Source organism: Talpa occidentalis, unplaced genomic scaffold, assembly GCF_014898055.3.
Source record: "Talpa occidentalis isolate TD23 unplaced genomic scaffold, MPIMG_talOcc4v2.1 talOcc4.10, whole genome shotgun sequence".
Classification (NCBI taxonomy): domain Eukaryota; kingdom Metazoa; phylum Chordata; class Mammalia; order Eulipotyphla; family Talpidae; genus Talpa; species Talpa occidentalis.
The window spans coordinates 8,444,258-8,471,132 of record NW_023600993.1 but is presented as its reverse complement, the minus strand read 5'-3'; the positions used below and the strand labels follow the sequence as shown (position 1 = coordinate 8,471,132).

The 26,875-nt window shown below is 54.9% G+C and overlaps 1 protein-coding gene across 7 annotated transcripts in view; it reads right to left on the bottom strand.

Annotated features, from left to right (window-relative positions):
- Window positions 1-26,875, bottom strand: part of IQSEC1 (IQ motif and Sec7 domain ArfGEF 1) — a 197,209-nt gene that overhangs the window by 106,363 nt on the left and 63,971 nt on the right. For 2 of the 7 annotated variants that reach the window (XM_037523813.2, XM_054700601.1), the window contains one exon: window positions 25,955-25,999. The exons of 1 other annotated variant lie outside the window; for it this stretch is intronic. Coding sequence is in view for 5 of the 6 variants with exons in the window: in XM_054700601.1 (XP_054556576.1) it covers window positions 25,955-25,999 (45 nt within the window). In the remaining variant the exon portion in view is untranslated. Of the gene's footprint in view, window positions 1-4,334; window positions 4,841-22,321; window positions 22,780-25,954; window positions 26,000-26,875 lie in introns of those variants that run through there. 4 more of the 7 variants (XM_037523777.2, XM_037523803.2, XM_037523822.2 and 1 more) reach the window with 4 other exon arrangements.

Below are 26,875 nucleotides of genomic sequence, written 5' to 3'. Positions count from 1 at the left end.
CACACCAGGCATGCTCTAGCCCCAGGACCTTTGCACCTGCTGTTCCCTCTGCCTGAATGTTATCCCCCAGGTCTTCATAAACTCACTCCTTCCTGCCATTCCACCTCCTCTTTACCTGCGTGTCAGTTGTTGGAGTGGCCCTTCTAGACCACCCTAGCAGGTGGCGCCTTCTGTTCCAATTGCTCCCGCACCCCTCCTGGTTTTATCTCCTTATCACTGATGCCACCCAAAGATAGCCTATGTGTGCTTTGTTTAGTTTCTCTCCTGTATGAATGTCAGCTCTGTGAGGCCAGGGTGGCTTGTGCCCATGAAATCTCCCTACCCAATGCCAAGTTCCCTGATGACAAGGGCTGCCCTTACCAGGAAGGGCCTCACCCATGACTCCAACATGGACAACTAATACCTGGGGCCTTAGATTTCTTTCTGTCCAGTGGGAGGGTGCCCTTCACAAGAGGGATATTAGCTGGATGGATGTGAGAAAGTGCCAGGCACAGAGCAGGTCATCAGCTCTGCTCAAAGACTCCATGATGGGGGGAGGGGGGTGGAGCAGCATGGGGAAGGGGGGCAGTGGGGAGGGGCAGGCCTGCAGGGCTGGCTGTGGTTGAGTCCAGGTATCCAAAGGCAAAGCAGCCTCCAGAAGAATCTATGTGTGCTTTGGGCCGTGCCCAGAAAAAGGGAGGAGACAGCTCTCCTCGCCTGGGATCTTCGGCCCTGTCCTGTCCTCAGCTCTGGCCCCAGCCACAGGACAGGGAAAGTGTCCGCATGCCCAGATGGAGAAGGAAGTGGCTGGCGACTCCTCTGCAGCCTCAGAGTCCAGAACACTGCCAGCTTCCCCGGATAGGGGAGAAGATGGGCTGGGGGGGAAGGCATCACAGGAAGAGAGGAACCAGCTTCAAGTGAGGAAGAGTTTCCCTACATCGGGCCCAAGCTGGGAGGCGGTGAGACCCCGTCCTGGAGGTGAGCACACAGGCCTCCCATGGAGGGCATCAGATGGCTAATTGTCTGGGAAGCCCCCAGGAAGCTCCCAGAGCCTGGCTGCCAGCTGCTCCCCAGCCCTCCTCCCAGATGCACCACAGCAGGGGAGTGGCAGGGGTAGGGATGGTGGTCAGGGTCTCCCTGCCCCACCCCCACCTAGAATCCCAAATGGGGAGGACAGCTCCAAAACCCCACTGGCCCCGCAAGGCATAAAATGATCTTCCTTTCCAAAATAAGGACAGATGCAAAAGTGATTTTCGACCAGAGTCCAGAGGCTGAGGATTACCAGCACCACAGAATGTGGCCGGCAGGGACCTAGAGTTGCTCTCAGGGACTGAGCTACTCTGTGGAGCCTACTGCCTGGGGCAGGCTCACAGGCCAGGATCATGTAACCTCAGAAAGACCCTGAAGTCACTTGCACAGTAGCAGGGGGCTGAGCTGGGTCAGCCTAACTGCCACCCTGCATCCCCGCTTCAGGCATCACTCTGCCTCGCTGTGCCGAGATAGGAGGGAGGAAGGGGCCAGGAATCCCAGGGATGTGCTCCATCAGGCCCTCAGCCAACACAACCCATCTAGGACCTTCCTGAGGAGCCCGCCCAGCTGGCACTGCTCCCCCCCCCCCCCCCCCCGCATAGGCCAGGAAACAGGCGCAGAGAGGCGCAGCAATTTTCCCATGACTGCACATCTTATAACCTACCGTTCTTGGCTCTTGACCCTGGGATGCCCGGCTCCGAAGGTGGTCCCCCAGGAAATAGCCCAGTGCTGGGGGGCCCTCCCAAGGTGTCAGGCCGAAGTCTCTGGGACCCTGCCCTGGCTTCACGGCTGCACAACCCCTGGGCAGAGGGCCAGGGCTGGCCGGCGTAGTCCACTCCCCACACACCCCTCACGCTTTTCCAGATGTGAGTGGGACCCAGCCAGGGGCAACAGGCTCACTCAGAGGGGAATCTGAAGACGCCAGTGGAAAACTATGCGCTGTCCGATCGCAACCCTCCAATTTGTCTCTGTGGCGGCCTCCAGCCCCGCCTCGGGCCACAGACCTGCTGACTCAGGTCTCCCCGGCAGCTGAGGGGGCTGGGATCCTGCCCAGGGCCTGCTCTGGCTATCGGTCTGTCTGTCTGACTCAAGGAGTGGCCTTCGCCCTCTTGGGGGACCCCAACAAAATGGGGTAGGGGTTTGGAGAACAAAGCATTTTTTCTGGAACCCCTAAGACCATCCTCCCCAGTAACCACAGAGGTGCCCTGTACTTATGGGTGTTAAGTGGGGGTTTGGGGCAAACCCAGTGTCAATTATGGTGCCCACACCTACCCTGAGCGGCTCATCTATTGTAGTTGGTGAGGTGGCCGCCCTGCCAGGGCTCACACCAGCCCTGTGGTGCCCACACACAGGACCAGTGACCACGAGCTGCATGGGGTTGCATTCATATCCCCGTAGGGCAGCTGTGCAACACTCCCCGCAGTAGGTGAGGGGACAGAGACACGGAAAGGCTGGTGTGCGGACCCCCTGAGACTATCTACTCCTCAGATCCGTGAGCCCCTATCCAGCACAGCAGGGCCTCCCGGTGTTGGGCCTGTTGCATCCTGTAAACAACCCTGGGGTTCTTGTGTGCCAATCCCTGGAAACCACAGGAGGGAATGAGACGCAAGAAAATCCAGCGAGGGCTAGAGGGTAAAGCACATACACTCACCCAATCCTGGGGACTTGCCTGTGCCTGGCCCGGACTCCAAGTTGTCCACCCAAAAAGGTCCATCCCAAACTCCAAGTTGTCCACCCAAAAAGGTCCATCCCAGGGTCTAAGGAGGAACAGGCAGGCACTGACTTACTCTGGGGAAAGCTTTCCTCTCTCCATTCCCCTAGCCAGTTGGCATTCCCATCTGATAGAATGCCTCGGCCCTCCCTGTCTGCTCCGGTCTGCCGGAGGCTTTTCCCTACAATGCCTCCAACTCTCACCCACTATTCGGGCGGAGGCCCAGGGTTCTAGACACTCTCGTCCAGCAGCAGAGACAACTGTGGCCACTGTAATTACAACTTCTTTTACAGCAAGAGTGAGCTGCGTGGAAGGATTTCCCTTTTCCCTTTGGTGGCCAGGAAACTTGGGAATTTTCACCTCAACAGAAAGACCTCAGGACCCTGCATATCTCTGTTCTGCACTATTTTTTCCCTTAAGTCATGACATCTAAATTGTGCTTTTCCTGGTCCTGATGTTTTACTGCTACTTTTAAGGTTTCAGTTTTATCGAGGTACTTACTAGTTATTTGATAGTGGGCATTTCTTATAGGTTGTTGCAAGTATTTTGGGAAGGAAGAAATGCTTATATAGGTTACATATCAAGCAATGGGGGTGAGAAGAAAGAGAGACACTCTGCTAATGCCTTACCCTTCACAAGACTTCCCCTCTAAGTGAAAACATGCTCTTAGGTTACCTTATGGAAATAGATGTTCAAATGGGCCTCTGCCCCTAAGGCCCTGCTCCCCCCCAATCCTGGAGACACTGAATCCCCCTTGACAGATGAGGAGACTGAAATGGGCCTTGCCTGAGATCACACAGGGTCCCACTGCTGTTTTCTGACCTGGATCCTTTCAGGAGCTGCTGAGGCTGGAGCCAAGAGGGTGGGGTACCCATCCCCAAGGCTCATGGCGCTCTGCTGTGCCCTCCACCTCGGCCCCACCATGTAGGGTCTCTGTCCCATCTGTCTGACTGTAGGACAGACCACAGCAGCAGCAGTAACCATGTCCAGTGCTGGCGCAGTGCCAGGCCCTGTGCTTTGTGTATCGCCTCATTTAATCCTCTCACTAATCCTGTGAGGACCTGCAGGTGGGAGCCCTGGCCGCGAGGTGCAGCTCCTTCTCACACTGAGACACTAAGACCACCTGTAAACCCTGACTCAGCCAGTGCACAAGACTGGGCTGAGCTCTGAGCCGCCTGGCGGATGCTGTTCACAACCCCAAAAACAGTTCTACAGCAGAGACAAGGAAGGAACAACCATGTGCCCACCGCACTGAAGGGTCACAGGCTCAGAAAAGCAAGGGCACAGGGCCACGGTCGCCCAGCTGTGCCCGTGTCGCTGAGCAATGAAACAAATGCTAGTTCCCGTGCACACTGGGGAGGCTGCCAGCCACTGTACCCGCCACTGGCGTCCTCCAGTGGGCACTCCCAGCCCCAGCCAAACGCCTGTTCCACTCCTTCCTCCCTCTCTCCCAAGACAACCTACTAGAGCTTCTCTGGTGAGCACCAGGCGTGGTCTTCCTGCCTCTGCCCCTGCCCCCGCAGGCTGAGGCTGCCCTGGACCTCCCAGCGCCACCGCCAATGTCCAGCCTGGTGCCTGCCGGCCAGAGCTGCGTCCACAAGCACGTCCCTGGTACCTGAGGGTCCTCACGGAGATGCAGTACTTCCACATCAGGCTCCACACGGCGCGGCTATCACCCTTCATCCCTGGCGAGGTGGGGGAGTGAGCGGCCCAGGGGCCCACGGCCTCTGCCCTCTGACCTGTTCTCCTCCCGGCCAGGGCCTGGCTCCCTTTGTTGGCTCTCAGGTCACTTCCTTCTTCATGGTGGGAAGAAGAAAGGAAAGGCCCAGAAGCTGGGAGAGAGGAGGAGGTGTTGGCTCCTGGTCACTGCCGGTCCCCGCCACCAGCCTCGCTGTGCCCAGGCCAGCCTCTGTGCTGGGCCCCTCGGCTGCTCCAGACCCTCCTGGCGAGCGGCCCTTGCACGCCCTTCCCTGTGGCTTCTGTACACCCTTGCCCCTGCCTCCTGCCAGGAGACAGCAGTGGCCGTGGGCCAGGGGAGCAGTGAGTCACTCAGGGCGGGCTGGAGGGGCGTCTGCCCAGTGAGGAGAGCCCGGGGCCCGGGAATTCAGGGGCCGGTCCTGTGTCCAGAGCTGGTCTGGGACAGAGAGGCTGAGCCTGCGAGGGAGGGAGGTGGGCGGGGAGGGGAGGGCGGGCCCACATCCTCTCCTATCTCCCCAGAGGCCTAAACCCAACACCCGCCCTCTGGCAGTCCGGCCCACCCGAAGTGCTGGCCAGGATGAGAAAGGGGCTGCCCTGCCTGCTCCTAAGGAAGCTTGGGGGGGAAGGAAAACAAATGGAAGAAGCCAGGGCTGCTCTTGGGAGAGGGGCCAGCCTGCCAGGGGCCCCACGTGGTGGGAGAGAGGAGGCTCCCAGCCCTGGCCAGGTCACTACCTTGTGTGAGGGACAACACTGGGCGGGCTAGCCCCCGTTTTCCCCTTAATTTCTTTCTCACCACCTCTCCAGGGCACTGGTCTAGGTCTTCCGCAGGGCCAGACCTAACTCATCCAAATTCTCCCAAGGGTCGATCAAGTGGATGTGACTGTCTGCTCTGTTTTACATGCAAGGAAACTGAGTCACACGGGGCATTACCAACCTAAGGAGGTACCAACCTAGGGAGTCGGGGAGGTCTGGCTCCAGGAGCCCACCCTGGAGTAGAGATGGGCAGAGGTAGTGGTAGAGGTGGGATGAGGTCTGGGGTCTCTCTCGGCAGCTGTGGGGTCTGGGCCTGAGCTGGGTGTGGGGCATTTCCAGATTGGGGTCCCAGCAGGAGCCCCCACCCTCTCCCCACATCAGTTGCTCCAGGCCCAGCCCAGGGCAAGCAGCTGGGGCTTCCCAGGCGGAGCCCCCAGGGACAGTGACTCATAGCTCAAGGTCATTGCTCACAGAACCTACTTCTCCCCACCCACAGCCCCCAGGAAGTCCCCCAGAGGGCAAGGTGGGCCCAGATCCTGGCACCCTGCAGGGCCGGGGCACAGGTACAGCCACCAGCCATCATGTCCAGTGGACACCAGGCCCCATTTCACCCAAAAAGGAACCGAGGCTGCCCACAGACAGTCAGGGAGGTTGGAGCTGGGCCGATCCAGGTCTCCGGGTCAGTCTCCCTTGTCCCTGCGTCCCCTCTCTGGCACGTGCAGGATGGAAATCCGTCTCGGATTCCAGCCGCATTCCCACGGTAAGGACCAGCAGCTGCCTGCTTGTCTGTCCCCCAAAGATAGGGAGGGACTTTTTATGTGAAAGTAAGATAGACTTCTACAGAGGCCAGCGCCTCCTTGGGGGCCCGGGAACCCAAATTCTCTCAGAAACCATCAGCGGGCCTCTCTCTGCCGCTGCAGCATCTCCACAGTGCCCGTGCGCGGTGGCTGCCAGCCCCATCTAGAACACGCCCCTGTGGCAGGAGCGCACTATGGGCCATCAGGGACCTCCACTGACCGGAGGAGGCTCTCCTTAGGACAGAGTCTCTCTCACTTTTCACACAGGCTGCTTTTCCTCAGGCCACACAGAGGAAGACCTGTCCAGAGTTTACCTGGTCTGTCCTCTAATTAGTGGAAGATTTCTCAGCATCTTTTGGGGGGAGGCAGCCTCTGTTTACACGTCTCCACCCACCCACCAACCCCCCCACATTCACATGTCCATCCACCCACCTGCCCCTCCGATGCGCTGTCCATGCTCCCATTCACCCACTGACGTGCCCGCACACTTCTCCCTCGCCCCTTCCGTCCAGTCATCAGCCCCTTTATCCCCCTCCCCAGCTTTCCACCTATCCCCTCTTCCTTCTAATCCCGTCCAGCCAGCCATCATCCCTCCATCATCTCACTTGCTCCCCTCTGGCCTGGAGTGACCCCAGGAGGTTTGAGCAATCTCTTTTTCTTCCTGAAGCATCTTTCAGACCCTCCTCTCAGCTTCTTCCCTGTCGTCTTTGCTTCTCACCTGGTCCCCAAGTTTGTCCTATCCTCAGCAGATCTGAAGCTTCTCTCTCCCTGCCCCATGCCCTCGTGGTGCCCACCGGATTCTGAATCTCTTGTCTCCTGGGCCCTATGGTGGCAGCTCTGGGGTGGAGCCTCTAAGAGTGGGCTGAGCACCAGGGACAGGGACTGCCCAGCTGGGAGGAGCATTTGTCACATGTCCTTTCTGAACCTGCTCTGTGCCCAATTCCAGTCAGAGCAGGCTATGGCCAAGAGGCACTTTAGGGCACTGGGGGTGGTCTCAGAATGCTGCTCACTTCCAGGGCCAGAGACCCAAGATCTTTGTGGAGGCAGCTTCCAACTCTCTCCCCTCAAAGAAGCCTCGAGGGCCTTGGGCCTCACTTCTTCATTCCTCCTCTTGGCTGTGGCCACCCGTGTCCATCTCCTTCCCATCAGCAGCTCATTAGGGTTTCCCTTGCCCCAATTTACAGATGGTGAAACTAGGGCACGGGATGGGAGTAGCTCCCCCCAAGTAGCGTTTACTCTTCAGAAGGCTGCCTCCTTGACTTGGGTGGGCTGGGGAGGCTGCTGGAGGACTAGGAACCCCTAGAGAAGAACCAGAGGGGAGGAAGGGAGCTCAGCAGCCCACCCGGCAGGGTCAGGCTAGGACCAGCCTCCACCCTCTCCTTCATGGTGGCCCTTGAGGATCTGTGCCCCTCCTATGCCCCTCCGGCCCAGCGAGAAGCCTGAGCTTGAAGGGGCACTTGGCCGCACTGGGACTTGACAGCCATGGAGACTGTCGCCCTGTTTCCAGAACTTCTCTCACTGTATTCTCACTCAGTCTCTCAAGAGCCCCGAGCGTTGGTAACATCCCCATTTTATGTATGAGGAAACTGAGGCTCCAGGTGCTTGGAGTTTTCTTGAATACCAACTCATTGTACCCCGTCTGCCTCCATCACCGACAGTGGTTCTTAAGACGCAATAGTGGGGCAGACACCTGAATCCCCGCTGGTGCGCTTGTCTCCACAGGACACAGCTCACTCTGAGCCTCACTCTGGTCCTCTGAAGAGTGGGAAGGGGCACTCTCAGCCTCTTGGCTGCCGTGAGAAAGCAGGGGTTCCAGGCTCCGGAACCTGTGTGCCCTGATCTGTCGGGGGCCATCTTCTGTAGGACAGGAGCTAATCACTTCAAAAGCCCCAGCACTGCAGGGCACGTGTTAGGTGCTCATGAAGCCGGGGGCAGCAGGAGGTGGGGGGGCACGAGGTCCATCTGTCTGGAAACATCTACACCCTTAGCTGTTACCATTCCCTGGCCACACAGCCAAAGCCGGCGAGCTGACCGGCCCTCTACCCTCAGCCCAGTGACTCACACGGCCCACTGGGGATGAAGTCACTGCCGCCCAGGCAGAGAAAAGGCTACATTTGTTCCCTGGGAGATGCGGATGCCACGGTGAACTTGGCCGCGAGGGCAGGACACAGCTCGGTTTGCGCTTACTGGAGAGAGGGAATGGTCCCAGCGGTGGGTGGAGGGGGGCTCCAGCAGGTAGGACTCCCTTTGGGGGTGGACATTGGGGGGCCTTCTCTCTGGAGACCAAGGTCCAGAGCTTGTCGCCTCTACTGTAGTCTTAGGGGCTCTGAACCCCCAACTCTGCCTCAGACTTAAGGAACAAGTTACGCCTCAAGTCTGTTGACCTCATCCACAAAATGGGTGCACGCACTTGCTCTGGGTGAGCTGGAAGTGAGGGGGCTTAGGCTGCTGGACACGAGCTTCCTCCCCACTTGCTGGGTCTCTGTTTCCATCTCTCAGGTTCTACCCCAAGGGTTGTTCTAATGCCAACACCTTCCTTGTGGCTAGCTACCACCCATAGGAGGAAGGCCAAGCCTCAGTGGGGCAGGCAAGGCTCCTTGCCCTCTCTCCATCTGCATGAGCTTCAGGAGTCACATCCCTCTGCCTTCCACCCACCCCTGTCCCCGGCCTGTGAATTTTGCACAGCTGCATTGGACCTATGGACTGATCGGTTCCTGCCTCTGTCTCCTCATGGATGTGGCCACTGGGAGGCCCTGGCAGGAGAGTAGGAGGCAGGGAGGGAGTGTAGGTCAGGGAACTCACGCCCCAGCCCCTCCTCTCCTGTGTCCCTCTGCAGCCACAATGCCTGGAGGGGGCCTTTGCACATGACCCCCTTCCTGGGTTGATGTCACTGATCCCTCCCTCTACCTCCCCACTGTTGCCAGTCCAGGTGTTACGCCCATACCACCAAACTCCCTTAACCCCACCCCACCCCTGGCTGCAGCCCCACCCAGCCAGTGTTGCACACCAACACCTCTCATGAACCTGCTGTTTCCTCCCAGGACCCAGCACACCACCCTTGAAAGCCACTCCCAAGCTACTGCCCCTAAGAAGCCACTTATTTGTTTGTTTGTTCCTTCATCCATTCAACATGTATTGACTGCCGTGCCCAGTGCCAGATGCCACCCGGGGAAATGGCGAAGAGGAAGATGGGAGAGCCTGGTAGGTTGGTGGCAGGAATAACCAGCATCAAGCAAAGAAAGAAAGGTGAGTTCTGACGGTGATCTGTGCCATCAAGAAGGTGAATGAGACAGAATTTCTTTTGGTGACAAGCTTCCCCTGGCTCCCTGCTTACTCGCCCAATCTTCTCTATTCCCTGAGACTGGGCTGCCGCTGCTTCTCACCTTGCAAGTGCACCAGCTATGTCAGTATTAGTGGAAAGTGTGGGAGCGCAGTCAAGGAGCTCAGTTCTTTGCATACATTAATGGACTCATTCTCCATAATAACCCTAAATGGAGGAGCCCTTAGTATCTCCAACCCCCCCCCCATTTAATTTTAACAAATCAACAAAATGAGCTTCAAATATCTTGCCCAGAGTAACGTCTACACCCAGCTTTGCCTCCAAAGCCAAAGCTCTTTTTCCTGCTTCAGGTCGAAAACAAAATGAACCACCCCCCCCCTTTTATATTTGCAGATTTCCAGTGGTGCCCAGATCAGGGCCAGGCACAAGGCAGGCACCCAACACACAACTGTCCTTCAGCCCAGTTGGCTGAAGGTCAAACCCTTCATTTTCCTTCTTTTAAAGTAGCATTTGACTTGTGAGAAGGGGTTCTGGGATATCCCTACTCCCCAATTGGGGCTCAAGGGGCTAAGAGCACCCGGTCACATGGGAGCACTGAGGGTTCCCACTCTTCTGGGTGGTGCGCCATCTTGAGTTCACATCTTGTCTCAGGTCTGGGAGGTTACTAATAGCTCAGGGCTCAGGCAGGGATGCCAAGCTGGGTTTTGGGAAAGGAGGCAGAGAACACCTAGGTGAAGTGCGTCACAGGGAGCACAGGGCCAGCATCTTGTCTGGCTGTGCAGGGCCCTGCTTTTCTTGCTGTACGGAAAGTGGCTGAAGGCACATGGGCAGAAGCAAGGTCCCAGGAGGAGCGGCTGTTTGGACCAGCGGTGACTTGGGAGGTGGGGGCCAGTGATTGGATTCTAGAAGCGTTCTCAAAACAGAGCTGGTAGGAGTTGCTGATGGATGAGGGGGCGAGAGGAAAGGAGGAATAGAAGATGACATCTGGGTTTCTGGCTTAAGCAACTGGAAGGATGGAGGTTCCAAGGATGGTACGGGGACATGGGCATTGCTGGTGCGAAGCAGGGGTGAGGGATGATCAGAGGGGCCAGGGGGTGTGGACTTCACCTGGTCTAAAGGCGCAGTCACTGCCCTGCAGGCACAAAGGCTGTTTTCAGATCGGATCCTGATTTTTATATTAAAAGCACTTGATTATTAGATATTCAGTTCAAAGTCAAATGCCATGTGACCTAATCCCATCCCACGCTGTCAGAGTGCATTTGAGGATGTCTGGCCCACAGGCCACCTCTTGTTCCTTCTCACCAATATTTACTGAACTGCTGCCTCCTCCAGGAAGCTGCCTATGATTGGCTAGGTTTCAGAGATGCTCACAGCCTCTGTGGTCTGAGAAAATCAGACTGGAGGTGACTTGAGGGTGGATATGAGGTTTCCTTTTCAGTTCCTCATGCCCCCAGCATACCATCCGGCCCAGAGGAGGAGCTAATGAATGGATACCTGCTGAGTGAACTTGACTTGACGGCCTCTGCCTTTTGTGTTACAAATGAGGAAAGTGAGGCCCAAAGAAGGGACATGACCCGCTCAGGGTGGGATCTGTGGCCAGGACCTGCTCACTGTCCGGCTTCTGTTTGTCAGCTGCCCCTGAGAGCAGGCGGGCAGGAAGAACGGAGACAATTACACAATCTTATCAAGTTTTGCCACAGGAGGGAAAAACAGGATCCTGGGCAGCCCTGAGTGTCTGTGTTGGGGACAGGGGGGCGTGGTGAACCCTTTCCAGGGATGTCTCTCCAGGAAACTTCTGTGGTGGCAGCCACCTGGGGTAGGAGCAGAGCCAGACCCTAGGGCAGGGCACCACTGCAGCTGGGCTGACTGGGGCCAGGTGGAGCCCCAAGGGCAGGGTCTGACATCAGCAACCAGTCAAAATGACAGTCAGAAAGAGTCCTCCTGAGTGCTCATTTCTGAGAGTTCTGACCCAATTCCCTTTTGGTCATGGGGAGGACAGATAGTGCCAGGGGCAAGGAATGTGCCACCAGCTGCCACAAAATGAAATCAGACAATAGAAGCAACAGAGGCCTGAACCAGCTCCCCAGTGCTAGAGATGGAGAAATGGAGAAATGGAATCTTGGAGGTGTGAACTGACTTATCCAAGGTCACACAGCTGGGGATGGGAGGAGAGCGGAGCAGCAGATCCGGGCCTGTGAACTGGGGTTCCTTTGCACACTGTTGAGCTGCAGTGGGAGCCATGGGGTCTTTGTAAGCCATAGTTCACATCCTTCCCCAACCTCAGAGTCCTCATCTGAAAACAAGGAGCAACAGAATCTCCTTCAAGGGAGCTTGGTGAAGACCATCTACCCTGGGGGAGACATATTTTTGTGAAGTATATCTGCTGGGCAGACATACTTTGTGAAGCTAAATGGAAGGTTATGGATAGAAAGCAATGCTCTTCCTAGATTCCAGTCTCTACATTTTCTGGGTATGTCACCTTTAAAACTTCTAGGGTGAGACATTTCACTATTATCCAAATAATAGTACCCAATGCTATTACGTGCTGATGTGGATGACTCACTGACCCCCAGGTGCAACCTGGGAGGTCAGTGTCATCACTGTTTCGTCTATAAGTCAAGGAAGCTAAGGCACAGAGAGGTTTACAAACATGCCCAGCATTGTACAAATAAGAGGTTTACAAACATGCCCAGCATTGTACAAATAAGAAAATGGCAGGACTAGGGTTAGAACCCAGGCAACTCTGCTCCATTGCATGTGCTATTACCACTCTGTAACATAACTTTCCTAGTCTGGCGTGGAAGTCTTTCTTGATGTCTAATCTAGATCCCTCTTGCTGCAGGTTGTGTCCATTCCCTAGTTCTTTCTTAGTCAAAGGAGAAAAGCTGCTCCCTTGGACCCCTAGTCTGTGCTGAAAGGCATTCTTTGGTCTCTAGCCCCCAGCTTCCTGGGTCTTGGCAGGGAGGTCAAGTTACCCCAGACCCTCACTGCCAGTCATGACCTCCCCACCTGAGAATTGCCCATTGCTCCTGTCAATGCACACACAGTGCCCATTCCACCTTCACCTTCTTCTTATGGCACAGACTCTCTGCGGACAGTCTAGTATTCCATTTAATAGGATTTCATATGTTCCTTAAAAATCAACTGGCTTAAAAAATAGAACCCGAGTCTAATCAAACGTCTAGATCTAATCCCCAGTTAATAGGCACTACGGGAGGCAGCGGGACAGGTGAGACAACACAGCTGGGGGAGGTGATCTGCCAAAACCAGAATGTGGAACATGGTAAAGGCAAAAGGCCATTTTCTTCATCAGCTAAATTGCAGGGATGAAAAAGGAAGGGGGGCATCTAGATCCAGGGGTGTAAGAGAGCAGGCAGTACATGGATCTCGTTAGGGCCCTGATTTGAACAGGTTGACAGTAAAAAGACTTTTTAAGAGGCCGTTTGGGAAAACTGAATGTGAAAAATCACATGGAGTGGGTGGAGGAAAGATGACAGTCCCGGGCAAGCCCCGGAATCTGCTGGTGCAGGTTCACTTGGGGACTCCCAGGAGCCTTTCCCTGCTTCCAACTCTCTTTAAACTTGCAGCAACAAAAAGTTAAAGCACAATGCACAAAACACCAAATTAACTGGCTTTCACCGCTGAATACATTTATTTTAAAAGGAAACTTTATATCACTCCCCTAAATGGAAAACTAGTATCACTTGCTGTAAGTTGAAGGTTACCATGAAAACAAGACAATGTTATTCAATTTCAGGCAGATACTGTTTCCTGCCAAAGGTGCTGAGCTTCGAACCTGCCCTCTTTGTTCCAAAGAAGCCCTAGGAGGGGAGCAAACGTGCTCATGGGGACCCACCTAGACGGCAGCACTGGCCTGCAGGTAAGGTCCACCAAACAGTTGTCACTTTCTGCTTTTCCTGATAAGTTATTTGGTGGGGGTGGGGGGCAGTGGGGAGACCCTACAGCAGAGAGGGTTTGGCAGGGGGTCTTTGTGAAAACTAAAGCTGAACATCTGCATCACACAACCCAAAAGCTCTAGAGCTGGGGTTCAGATGAGGAAACTGAAGGTCAGTGTGTGGCAGGGCCCAGTCCAAGATCACATGGCAAGTCCGGGGTTTTCTGATCCCCAAACCTTACTCTTGTTCACAGATATTTAATTGTGCGCTAGGCACGAGGGGTGGCGGGGTAAGGGTGAACAAGATGATGTCCCAAAGAACATGTGGGAGAGATGACTTAAGCAAATGAATGAGACAGAAAGAGATACTGTCCCATGTTGATGGGGGTGATAAAGAAAACAAAGTGGGGGCGTGGCGTGAAAGACGGACAAGTAGACAGGGCTATCAGGGAGGGCCTCTCCGAGGAAGTGTCATTCCAACTGTGATCTGAAGGACTGAAGAGGCGGAAGGGAGATCTGGGGGCAGAAGGCTCCAGGGGAAAGCGGGAAAGAGAGCGTGTGCAGCAACTTCTGACTTTTATTTTAAACTTTGTACTTTGAATTAATTACAGACTTACAGAAAACTTGCAAAAAGCGTACAAAGAACTCTTGTATATCCTTCAGCCAGATTTCCCACATGTTAACATTGTATCCCATTTACTTTATCACATTCTCACTTTCTGTCCCCACACTTGTCCAAGCACAAGCACATGCGTGCACACATGCTTTTTTTTTTTTTTGGAATTGTTTGAGAGTAAGAGTGTCTTTTCTAAAAATAAGGACATTTTCTGGCATAATCAAAGTACAGTTTTCAAAGTCAGGGCATTAGCATTGATTCAATCCTACTATCTAATCCTCAGATCTCATTCAGAGTTGCAAAGTGACCTAATGAGATTCTCAAAGGAGAAACAATCCCTGATTCTTACAAAAACCCAGAGGGAAATGCATTGTCAGGATGGCCTTCCAAGGGGAACAGCCAGCCTGGCCCTCTGGAAGTGGACAATGCAGGGTGGCGCGAGGGGGAGGTTTGAGGGGGTACCTGGCGCTGTGACCTCGCCGGCCTGCTGCATAGGCCCGGCCGTCAGCACCCGCCCTGGCAAGCCCGGAGCCTGATGTGAAAGGAAAAACGTGCATCCTTAGCATCCCCTGTATTTTTGACCAAGTGAAAAAGTTACTAAAGCTTTAAAGTAAAAGAGAAAACAAGCCACAAGCCCCCACTCCACAAGCCCCCACTCAGGCCAGCCTAAGGGCCGGCACATCACTGTCAATCCATATGAATCCCCCGCAGGGTAGGGGAGCTGCAGCCCCAAGTATCACCGGGCAGTAAACAACACCTGTCCTTACATGACATGTTGACATTTTGTTTACTGAGCTTTCTGGGTGCCAGTTTAACTTCTGCACCTGGGGCTGAGGTCTCACTCGGCCTCCCCTAATCCCAGCCCTGACCACTCACACCAGACACTTGGGCCTTGCCTGCCGAGGGTGCAGGGCATGGGCACACCCTTTGGGCTCGACAATCTTATGAGAAGCCTGAGGGTGGGTCCCTGTACCAGCTTCACAGAGGAAAAAAGGCAACTTCTGCAAAAGTTTGCCAGGGTAATGGTCAGAGAACCACAGACTGGGTGGCTCACACACAGAAATGAATTTTCTTTTTCTTTTGGCAGTTCTGGAGGTTAGAAGTCTCCCACCCAGGAGCCTGAGGGATTGGTTTCTTCTGAGGCCTCTTTGGTCTGCAGATGGCTACCTTCTCACTATGTCCTCACATGGGGTTTTAGAGAGATTTTCAGGTAAAGAGAAGCAATAGAGTGCATGCATGCACACACGCACACACACTCTGTAAGGACCTGGCTCATGTGATTATGCTGTAGACAAGTCTCAAGACCTACTGTTAGCAAGCTGGAGTCCTGCAGCTAAAGGTGCGGCCAGGAATTGCTGGTGGTTCAGTCTGAGCCCAAAAGCAGGAAAAAAACTGATCCCAGCTGACGGGCTGTCTCTACTCAGTCTTTTGTTCTACTCAAGCCTTATACTGATTGGATGAGGCCCACCCACATGGCAGGGCAATCTGCTTCCTTCAGTCTGATTCGAACGTTAATCTCACCCAGAAACACCCTCACAGACACATGCAGAAAAATATCTGGCTACTTTGTGACCTAGTGAAGTTCACACATAAAATGAACCCTCCTGGGGAGCTTCCCTCTGTGGGTACCTATGTCTTACTCTCTCCTTTTCATAAGGACACCAATCCCATTGGATTAGGGTCCTGCTAGTGAACTAATTTCACTTTAACTGCCTCATTAAAGGCCCTGTCTCCAAACAGAGTTACATTCTAGGGGTAGAGGGTTAGGACCTTAACATAAATTGGGGGAGGGGAGGACACAGTTCACCCCATAACAGGCCCTGACAGCAGGAGGGACTCAGATCACAAGCATTTGGCCCCAGCTCTTTCCTCCTCTGAGTTGCCTGGGCATTGGAAGCCCCTTGGGTTGGCATGACTGTCCCTAGGTGGGCTGGCCTGTCCATCCGTGGCTGCCAAGACATGGCCGAGGGGCAGAGTATGATTTATTCTCATTAACACAAATTAATCTAAATCTAGCAATTACTGAAGGCAGGATGCATGTGGTGGTGAGAGCCCAGCAAGGTCTCATCCCAGCAAGAATGTTCTCAATAAGGTCGCCATGATCTTCTCCCCCAGCCTCTGGTCCCCAGGGCATAGAAGGCTGCCAGGAGCAGTTCTACTCAAAGGAATGGAGCCCCGGAGCCTACCGGCTGTAGCGCCTCCTCTCAGTGCTCTGTCTGGATGTGCTGGCATCCGAGCAAGGTCACGCTGGAGGAGGAAGCAGCCTTGTTCCACTCAAGGACATCAGTTCCTCTAATCTGGGGCCAGGTTTGGCTCTAGCTACTTGCTTCTTAATTGTGCTGATTATTCGGCTGACAGCAAGTATCTCAGGTTCCGGACACTGGTCAAACGGAACCTTCTGGCGTCACAGTTTCCCTCCACCTCACTCCGGGCCAGCAGCAGTGTCTGGGCCGGGAGGATGTGCTCACGAGGAATGCAGGGCACTTGGTACCCAGCACAGTCTCCTTCCTAACAGCCCTCCCGTGTCACTGGGGATGGGCCTCCTCGACAGCACAGTGCTTGGTGGGGTTGAACCGTGGAGGTCTGAGCACCACCCCCCAACCCCGGCCCCGACTTTGTGATATCCCAATAATAGGACACAACGGGTGCTGCTGCATAACTCCTGCAAAAGGCGGCGTGCCCTGCACCTGGCTCCTCCTCTCAAATGCCTGCTCTGGGAGGCCGGCCATGTGGGAGGCCCGGGCAGCCATGCGGTGAGTGGGCGGGTGACTGAGGGATCCCCGCACCGGTCTTCAAGAGGCTCCATCTGAAGCAGAATGGGCCCCACCCAAACTGCAGAGCACGGGAACAGCCAGCACTGGCCCTGTTTACAGCCAAGAGGCAGGGTCAGTTGTCAGACAGCCACAACAGGCTCGCAGAGTCAACACTCAAGTGTGTGGTTAACGAGTGAGGCAGGGCAGCCGCGGGGGCTGCAGCAGCCACATTCTGTGACGGTAGGCCGGTCACTCACCCTCTCTGGGTCTCTGTTTCCTTGTCTGGAATATGAGGAAACAGAACAGTATCTCTTGAACAAGGCTGCTGTGAGGCTCAGGATGTGGAGACAGCGCACGCGAGGCACTCAGCATACAGAAACACTGGATACAGGGAGCGATAATGGCAATTGGGGCTGGCCTGGCTTCAGAGCTTCATCCAGAGACAATGTCTCTGGGGTGCACTCTGCCAAGCCCCGCCCTGCCCAACTGAGCTTCCAGTCGATAACTGAGGCCTGGGGCTTCTGAGCCTTGCTGGGGTGACCTTGTAGCCCCTGACTAGCCCCTCAAGTGCTGCCTGGACTGCTTCCTGGGCTGCTGGCTTGAGCAGTCAGTCCACTGCCATCTTACTGTCCACTGCTATTTGACTGTCTACTGCCATGTGGCTGTGGCTATGGTTTGGGGGATTCTCTCCAAAGTGAGTTTCTTTACACTGTGTTATAGATACACCTCATCTCGTCTTTTCCAACAGACATGGTCAGGGAAACCTGCCCATCAGGAAGTGAGTTGACAGCACACTCTGAACTGTCCTACTTGTGAAAGCAGACAGTGGCCGCCAACAGCATGCTCGGAGGTGAGAAGTCAGATTGAGGGGCAAGAGAATACACAGCGTTAGTCACCCTTGGAAATCCCATATTGCAGAGGGCCTGGAACAACACACATGCGGAGGGAAAGGCACATCGTGTATCCTCCTCCACTTGGGGATGCCTGGGGCCGAGCAGAGGTGTGGGTGGCTCCCACACAATTTAGTCTTCTCTTAACCTCTCTCTCTTTCTATCCTTTTTCACTTTAAAAATATCATCTGGCTTTTTAACACCAAGTGTTGGCAAGAATCTAGAGACATGAGGACTCTCACCCTCTGCTGGTGAGGATACCCAGGACTATAGTCACTTCAGAAAGCAATTTTACAAGGCTCAGCAAAGTTAAAGATACTTGTATACCAACTTGGTACAACCGCACTCCACACAAGCGCACAAGTCTTACTGTAGCCCTGCCTGTAATAGCAACAGACGGGAAATCATCTAAAGGCACACCAACAGCAGGGCTGGTATTTAAATTAGGGCATGTGCACCAAGCAACCCAAGAATACTATATACCAATGAAAACGAATGGATGAGGACTACACTGTCATATGACGCTTAACGAGGGGGCTACCGTCTGAGAATTGTGTTGTTAGACAGTTTTGTCATTGTGTGAATGTTACAGAGTATAGTTAGCCAACCCTAGAGAGGGTCTAGCCTACTCCCTTACACTATACAGTGTAGCTTACTGGGACCACCATCATACGTGCAGACTGTCATTGACTGAAACTTTGTTAGGTGATGATGCTTGACTGTACAGAGCAACATGGATGACACATCAATAAAACGGTAACTGAAAAAAAGCAAGCTGCTTCTTGAAGAGATATTTGCACACCCATGCTGATAACAGCATTCTTCATGATAGTCCAAAAGTGGAAGCCACCCACATGTCTATTGATGCATGAATGAACAAACAAAATGGGACATACACATACAATGGAATACTAGTCAGTCTTTAAAAAGGAAGAAAATCCTGATTCATGCTGTGACATTGATGAGACTTGAGGACATCGGGCTAAGTGAAACAGCAGTTACGAAGGACAAATACATATGATTCCACTGACATGAGGCACCCAAAACAGTCAAATTTGCAGAGACAGAAAGTAGAATGGAGGTCACCTGGGGCTTGGGGAAAGGGAAGTGGAGAGTTAGTGCTTCATGGGAACAGCTGCAGTTTGGGAAGATGACAATTTCTGGAGATGTTGATGTTGTTTACACAATATACCACTAAACTGGATACTGAAAGATGGTCGATCTTCTGTGCACTCACTACAAGCAATTTTTAAAAAGCGAAATGTGGGGTCTCCCATGGTGGGGCAGGCGGTTGATCACAGTGCTGTGAAGCTGTCGGCAGCCTCTGCAGCACTGGTTCAATCCCTGCCGACCGGCGAGGGTCCCACATGGCACGGCAGTCCTCTCCTGTCTCACCCGCTGCTCCCCTCAGCAGTGTATTTCGTCAGTCTGCCTGTTCTGTTCCCCACTCTGTCTCTGGTGAATCCTCTCACCCTCCCACACATCTGGTCTGTACCCCGGTTCTTGTGTAAATGAATAAATCTTAAAAAAAAAAGCAAAATGTGGAATAAGGTATCATTTCTCTAAAATTTAAAAACATGTAAAACAACCTTTTGTGTCAGCAGAGTTATACAACTGTGCATGGGAATACCCCCCAGGACACTGGCGGGGGGGACACTGCTTAGGTTCAGCTCTGGGGAGACAGGAGTGGCATGGGCTGGAGGGAGGATCATGGGGCCATCTGCCACTTGGTAACAGTTTCTTTCTGAAGCCTGGCGATGGTTATACTACTCTGTATTTTCTTTGCACCCAAACTATTTCATTAACAGTGTCCCCTTGGTCTGTCAGGCTCTGGGGGCTGGGGAGAGGGCTGTGTCCTCCAACAACGACCTTGGGTCAAAGCTGAAGGTGGCTGAAGGGCCACCTGCCAAGGAGAGTACAGAGGTGCTCTGGAAGCATTTCTCCTGTTTTGTTTCTTTCTTCCAAGCGCCACTCCTCCCCCAGCCTCAGCCCCTGGCAGGGTTCCAGGATTATTTTACATTAATTTAAGATCACTAATGAAGAATAATTAACAGCTTCAAGGGAGTCTGGCACACCCTGTGTTTAGAAGTGGTTAATTATGCATTGTCTACAAAACACCCTTTTCATACTCCTAAGTTTTGGGTCGCTGTTTAAACAACGGACTATGGCATTAGAATAAGCCCTGAGGTTCTGTTCGCAAGACCTTTCTGTTGGAGGAAATCCACCATCTCCCAAGCCCCTACTAAGCGCTCCCCTGACATTGACCCTGTCAGACCCACAGAAGTATGAGAGGTGGGCTTAGATCCCTGCGCCACTGCACAAGGGAGCTCCTGCTTGGAGGAGAAGTGACCTTGTAAGTACCCGCCTGGATGAGGTCTGGCCATAAAGTCCAGTTCTTATCTACCTGGCTGATGTGCATGTGCCACTATATACGGACACTAATGGATGGAAAGGACTGACCCGAGGCCTGAGCATCTTATTTGCTGGGGTACAGTCAGAGCCCCTCAGCCGTCTGTGTGTGGCCCCTGCTTTGTGACAGCCTTGAAAAGTCCCGAGGTCCCACTGACAGGCCACGTGGCTCTGGGCAAGCGATGTGCTTTGACTTCTACACCTGGGAAGTGGGATGACCATGTCTCCAGCTGCAGGGGGTTGCTGCAGAGGCGGGGCTTAGATGGTGCCTCACATGGAGCCAGCGCTCAAAGGCCCTCGGCGTTAGTGTTGCCCTGACATGTATCTGGCACCTCATCCTCATCTTTGACCATTTCTGAAATCAAGTGAGGGTTGGTCCTACTTCCCTGTGTTTGTTCATGCTGTGCTCACCACCTACAGTGAGTGCCCATCCCTGTCTGGAAAAATCCCACTGCTACATAGAGGCCTGGCCACCTCCTGCGGGAAGTCTTCTTTCATTTCTCCTGGAGGGTCTTCCTCATGCTGCTGGTATTCTTGTACTGCTTGCTTATTCCCACCCCTGGCTTCTGTGGTTTGTTAGGGCATCTCCTTCTCTGTGTACTCAGGGAGTTCTTTGGGAGTCCCACTTATCCTTGGGCCATAGTCAGGATTTGAGAAAAGAGCACTCTCTGAAAATGAGCCCCCTTACAGTGGACTGTGATGAAGGGGGCTTTCACTGGTTTCTCCTGGAAGCTGAGCCAGGCCTCTCACATGATGACTCCTGGCTAGCCACTCCTTCCCTAAAACCCTCCCTTAAACCCTTCATGGCTCCCCATGGCAGTGCAAAGCCCAGCTCCTGGTCCTGGCTCCCATTCTGGAGCAGCCCCCCCGCCCCCCCTCTAGCACCATGGTCTCTTGTGACTACTTGAAGACCCCTGCCCTTTGAAAGCCTCTGGGTTTTTTCCCATCCCTACCCTTCCCAGCCTAGTCAATAGCCTAGAACTCCCAAAGCCCCTTCCTGGCCCAGCCAACTCCTCCAGATACCTCGCCGCCCACAGAACCGTCACCTCCATGAAATCCCCATTCCCAGTCATGCTCCTCCATCAAGGTTCTGACCACCATCCCCCCTAGTTTCACTAAGGCCTTGGGGTGGGGGGAACATCCCTCTTCCATCACTGCCTGACCAGGGGCCCTGGGTGCCGAGTGGCCCGAGTTGTAGAGTGCTTGAGAGAGATTCATCTTGGGACAAGTAAACTGGGGTCCAAATCATGCAGACACTCTTACTTGGACTCCTGCTTTTGGGTTTCTGCTCACCTGCTCAAAGGTGGGGCTCAGAGGCTTCCACAAACCCACAGTACTCCACACATGGCAGACAATAATGGAAAGCCAGAAAATTCCAGGTGCCCAGAAAATGCCAGGTGCCCAAGGCTATAACAAACTCTTGGATGGGAAGGAAAGGCTCGTCCCCCACGGTGGGGTGAGGAGGCCTGCTCCAAACCAACGTGGCTGTGCTAATCAGATGCAAAACGATCCTCTCTCCTGGCACCCACCCAAGAGCGGGGACTTCCTTTCTGAGGCTGGCGTGAGACCCTCGGCGGCCGCCTCCTTTAGAAAAAGCTACTGGCAGAGAAAAGAAAAGCTCCCACACTTTCCCAGAACCCCTCGCTGCTAATAGCCGCCGACTTCACAGAGTGTGAAATCGGGAAAAACTAATTCCCTCAGAATAGCCGGTATTCTAAGTCTCTCCTCCCAGGTCTTTAATTACATGCTATTGAGGTGACCACAGAGTCAGCCACAGTGCCCTTTCTGCTGGCCTGCAGGGGCATTTCTCTGTCAAGGTGTGTGCGCAGACAGACACACATGGAAGATACAGTCCAGTGTATTAATATTCAGGCTTGCAGGGTCCGTAGCCTGCACCTTTCTAGGGAGCCGTCTCCAAACAGCACTACATATCATCAGGTCGAAATCCCTAAAGGTGGCAAAACAGTGGCTCAGAGAGGGAAAGCGACTTGCTCCAAATCACCCAGCGAGGGAAGGAACTTGAACTCTGGCCTCCTGACCTCCAGACCAGGGACCTCACTCTCCTGTCTCCCCAAATAAGTCTCCAATCCCTGCCTGGGGTGGAAGGCAGGCGAGTCTGTTAGGCACATGAGCACCCACTCAGGTGGAGGGGGTGCAGTGTGACAGGGTCAGGAGCAGACCTCTGGACACACGCGCCACCCTCCTGCGGCGCAGATCTGAGCAGGTCCCTTCCAGGACTGATCCCAGCATGGAACAATGAAACACGGCGCTTGGCCACAGACACTGGGGCAACCACTTCTTTCAGAAATCCCACCAATGTCAGGGCTGGAGGGAAAGGAGAATACAATTAAGCAGAGTTGAAAACTGACCAACAGCAAATGCCACAGCTGTTCTTGGCGAGTGGCGGGGCCTGTGTCCAGATGAGGGTCCCCCCGAGTTGGCAGGTTTGGGGGAACTTCCCCACTGCCCCAGTACCCTAGCAGCAGAGATGCCCCCAGAGGGCCGACATACCTTTTATAGACTCCATGCAGCGGCTGCAGGCACAGGAACTGCCAGTAATCCAGGCAAAAGGCCTTGAACTTGAGCATTTTCGCCTCTCAGTTTCTGTTCAGACCACCGCGGCACCTCCACGGAGACTTAGAGGGAGGCTGGTGGGAGTTGGGGAACTAGTCGCTCCGGCCCGCCTTGGTCCCTGCCTGCCACGGAGGCCCCCACTCACATGGCCCAGCCCTGCTCTGCCAGCTCCGAGCACACGCCTCCAATACAAAGAGCAGCGCACACAAAAGCCTAGCAACTCGTTCATGCGGCTCGCCCAGGCAGCCTCAGACTGCTGCTGTTTCTGGCTGCTGGCGCTTCTTGGGGGTCCCCCGGGCAAACTGAGGCAGCCCGGATTGTGCTGAGTAGTGGGGGCCCCTGGTCCAGCATCGTGGGGGGCCAGGATGCTGGGACTCCTGCAGGCCGCTGCGAACTCTTTCTTCCAACCAGGTCCTGGGGCGCCGGGTGGCCTCGCCGGCACCTGGCCAGGCAGTTGTCCAGCTGCCGGCCCGGCCTGGAGTGGCTGAGGCTGGGAGGACTAGGGGTGGGGTTGCACCAGCAGGGAGGGGGCGGGTGAGATGACAGACAAACACTGGCCTCATTTGCCAGTTCAATTACGTTCGGTGGAATCCCAGTTTGGCCTGCGAGAGTGAAAACTCACCACGTAGCCACATGGTGTGGGTGGGAGCAGCTCAGCTCTGAAAGGCAGAGGCAGAAAGACTGACAAGGCCGCCCAGTGCGGTTGCCAGGGCGACAGGGACACATTGATAAAATCTAAAATGGAAGTGAAATGACAGCCGCTCATTGGCTGCCAGGAGAGGACTCCTGTCTCTAGAGAGGAGGGGGGTGGGTAGGGGAGCGGCTGGGCTGAGGGGCTGTGGCCATGCAGGAGCATTGTTGAGCAGGGACAGGGTGCCCTGAGAGACTCTTTCTCCCCTGCACTCCTCCTGGGGGGTCCCTGTCTCTGGTCCTGCCCTGAGGCCCATGCCCTATGCCAGTGGTGGCAGGGACCTCGGAGTCCGTTCTGCCCCCACCCTCTTGCAGCCTCCCACTGCTCTTAGAATAAAGGCCGAACTCCTAAGCGACTGCGGGCCTCCGTCCAACCCGGCACCTACTGACAGGCTGACTGCTCTGAGGGTCCAGACACCCAAGCCCAGGACTCCTCAGATACCCCCTTAGAGCCTTTCCCCACCAGAATGCCCTTTCTCTCCCCACCTGTCTGAATCGCCCACCTCTGAAACGACCTTGTTGGTTGGTCTGTTTACTGCCTCTCTGTCCCCCGCTGCTGCACAGAGCTGCCTCTTCTGGCCGTGCCCCTGCAGGGATCTCTCATGGATGGAAGGTTCTTAAAGCACAAAGCAGCCTCCTAAGCACCCCACACTCATCGCTCTGACAGTTGGAGTTCGTCTGCCCAACATCATTTTCAAAACAGTGGTATCCTCTTAAGGAAGCCTTGATATCCCCACTTCCCACCCCCAACCAGAGATGAGGAGACAGGAAAGACCTATCCCTGTGTGAGGGATGCTGCCCAGGGCACAGCCGCCTCAGGCCAGAGCTGGGGTTGCAAGGGCTGGGCTCTGCCAAGCTGCCCGGCTTACAAGGGCTGGTGTGGAACCAGGGGTCTGATTCCCCCATCCCAGGAGGGCATCTGCTCATCTGTCATTGGCAAGCATGTGGCTTCTAAACCACTGGGTCCCAATGGGGGTGTGGGGGTGGGGAGCACTCAGGGGACATCTGGCAATGTCTGGAGAAAGTGGGGCTGTCACAACTGGGGAGGGCAGTGACTGGTATCTAGTGACATTCACTGGCAGCCACAAATCTGATAGGGTCCAGGACAGGCCCCCACCTTAACGAATGACCTGGCTCCAAAGTCACTTGGGTGAGAAAGCTTACTCTGGAGAGCACTTTCCTTTGGAAATATCCCAGCGTGCATGGCTCAGTGCAAGCCACCCACTGTCCAAATGGGGAATGCGGAGCTCATGTCATTAGGATGGACCAGGCTGGACATAGGGCCCCTCTCCCCGCCTCCATAATGGGCAACGCCCACCCCCCCCAGGCTGGGTGAGATGAGCCCCTGGGTGGCTGTGCTGATGTCCCAGGCAGGTGGGAAGGAGAGTGGCAGTGGCCATCTGCCGGGGATGAGCCTGCACGCCAGGTAGTGCTGGCCCTGGAGTGCTGGCCGCCCCTCCCCCTAGACAAGGTCATTAGCTTCCCTCTCACGCTGCCCCATGGCAGAGGAAGCCGGCTGTGCCTTTGAAAGGAGGCAATTACTGGCTGGGACCTTTGTTTCTGGATTCCCAGGCTGTGCGCGGGGCCTCTAGAACCTCCGTGGGACCAGTCCTGTCGAAAGGCACCTCCTCCACTGGAGCTGGGTTTCTCAGGGGCTCCCACAAAGCAGCAAAGCCGGTGCCACGGCAGTGGAGAAAGGGTACAGAGGCCAGGTGCCCCCCTGGCCGTGGGGGGGTCGTGGGAGCTCTGGAGCTAGTCCTGGGCTGGCACTGACTGTCTAGTCTCAGGACCTCAGTTTTCCTTATTTGTGAATTGGGAACATGGAACGGGGCTCTGAAGAGGAGGTCAAGAGTCAGGAGTGGGGCCAGATCCCGCTCAGCACCGGCCTCTCTGCTCCTCCAATATGTCCAGCATGCTCCGCCTCGGGACCTTTGAATTGGCTGATCCCAGACTGCTAGGACAATCTCACCTCAGCCTAGCGGCCATTGCCCCTCACCCCCTCACACCTATTCCTGGGCCCTGGGCCCTCAGGAGTCTCTGGGCCAGGCCTCACCGCCCTGCAAGCCTCCAGCTGGCGCTCTCGGCAGAACTCAGCCCTGGTCTGACCTTCCAGCTCACCCATCCCTGTTGTCAATGCTCCGGCTGTATCTACCCTTCCCAGGTCCTCACAATGTGACCTTTGCTGGGAGGGCTCCTCTCCCAACCCCAAAGAGGGGACCAGCCAACCGGTCACCTGTGCAATGCACTGCGGACGCCCCCTCCTCCCCAAGACATATGGCCACACCGCACACGGTCCCCGGTGCCAAACCCACCCCAGGACCAGCTGCCCGCACTCGTCTTTCACTGGACTGTGAGCAGAGGTGGCTGATTTCCGTCCTGGCCCTCTCCTCCATGCTGCAGCCTGCAGCCCTTTCTTGTGAAGACACAGAATGCATTCCCTGAAGACAGTTTATGGAAACACCAAGACACACGACACTCGGATGCAGAGAACTTCAGACACCCCCCACCCCCACCAAGCGCGGTCTGAAAGCAACAGAAACCATTGGTTCCTCACTCAGATGACAGCTTCCGTCCTTGTGGGAACTGCTGGCTGTGAGCCAGCCCTCAGACTGACCAATTTTGAATCCCATAGAAACTTTGTCTGCACCCTGGTTCTTTGGGAGACCATTAGCTGAGGCCTGGTTTTCAGCTGAGCTCTGGCTTTTGTGGGGACCACTCCCAGCTGGACTTATTCTCAAGGACGTTCAGAAGTCCCTCTGGTCCCTGGGGGATCTTTAGGGCCGGATAGTGGGGCTAATTTCCCTTGATGTCCTCTTGGTACTGATGGGAAGAGTAGGCCCAGCGGGCCCTGGGGAGCCAGGAGTGGAGGAAGGACAGTACCTGTATCGGTCAGTGGAGAGGCTGCTTCCGGTCTCCAGGGAGCTCCTGGGATGGTAAAAAGTGAGACAGGGTTACCGATGACCCCACACACACAACAAACCTCCCTGGCAGCCAGCTCAGGCCACACGGGGTGACAGGAGCAGGCCCTGGCATAGGTGGGCTGCTTTGGGGGAAGTGTTCAGATCCCACATGCAAGAAACCATGTGCTTTCTTTCCCTCCTATGGGTCAGCCGAGAAGTTGCCCCATCACTACCCCACACACCAGTTCAGGGGGCTCAGGCACAGGGGCGCTTGGCAGTGTCAAGTCCAGTTCCTGTTTGAGCTCCCACAGGGAGCGTCGCAGCCGGAGGCTTGTCTCAGTCACACTCATGGATCTACCCTGGGGAGTGGCCTGGATCCAACTGGGGCCTGGGTCTGCCAGCTTGTAGCTCTACCCATAGGCACGCTGGCTACAGACAGCCCCTTCCCATGCACACACAAGCTGGCTGCTGCCTCTACCCCCTGGCTACTTCAGAGAGTCCATCTCATGCCAGGGGCTTTTTCCAAATACTTCCTCATCCAACCCTTGCATGACTCTCATAAAGTACAAGGAATTCACACCTCCTGCTTTTTTTTTTTTTGCAAATGCTGAGTGTGTAGCCCAGGGGTGCCCTGTACTTGCAATACCAATCCAGAGACACAATTCCCTGCCTCTTTATCCTGCAGCAAACTCCTATTCATCCTACAAAACCCTGCTCAAATGTCAGCACCATTGTGCAGCCTTCTTTGCCTACCTTGTTCCGCCAGGCAGATATTTTTCTTCCCTCCACCTTTCCTTCCCCTCCTTTCCTTCCTTCCTTTTCTCTCCCCATTTCCCTAATAACAGTGAATATTTCTGGAGCACTTCTTACATGCCAGGCACTGGTGTTAACACAGCCCTGA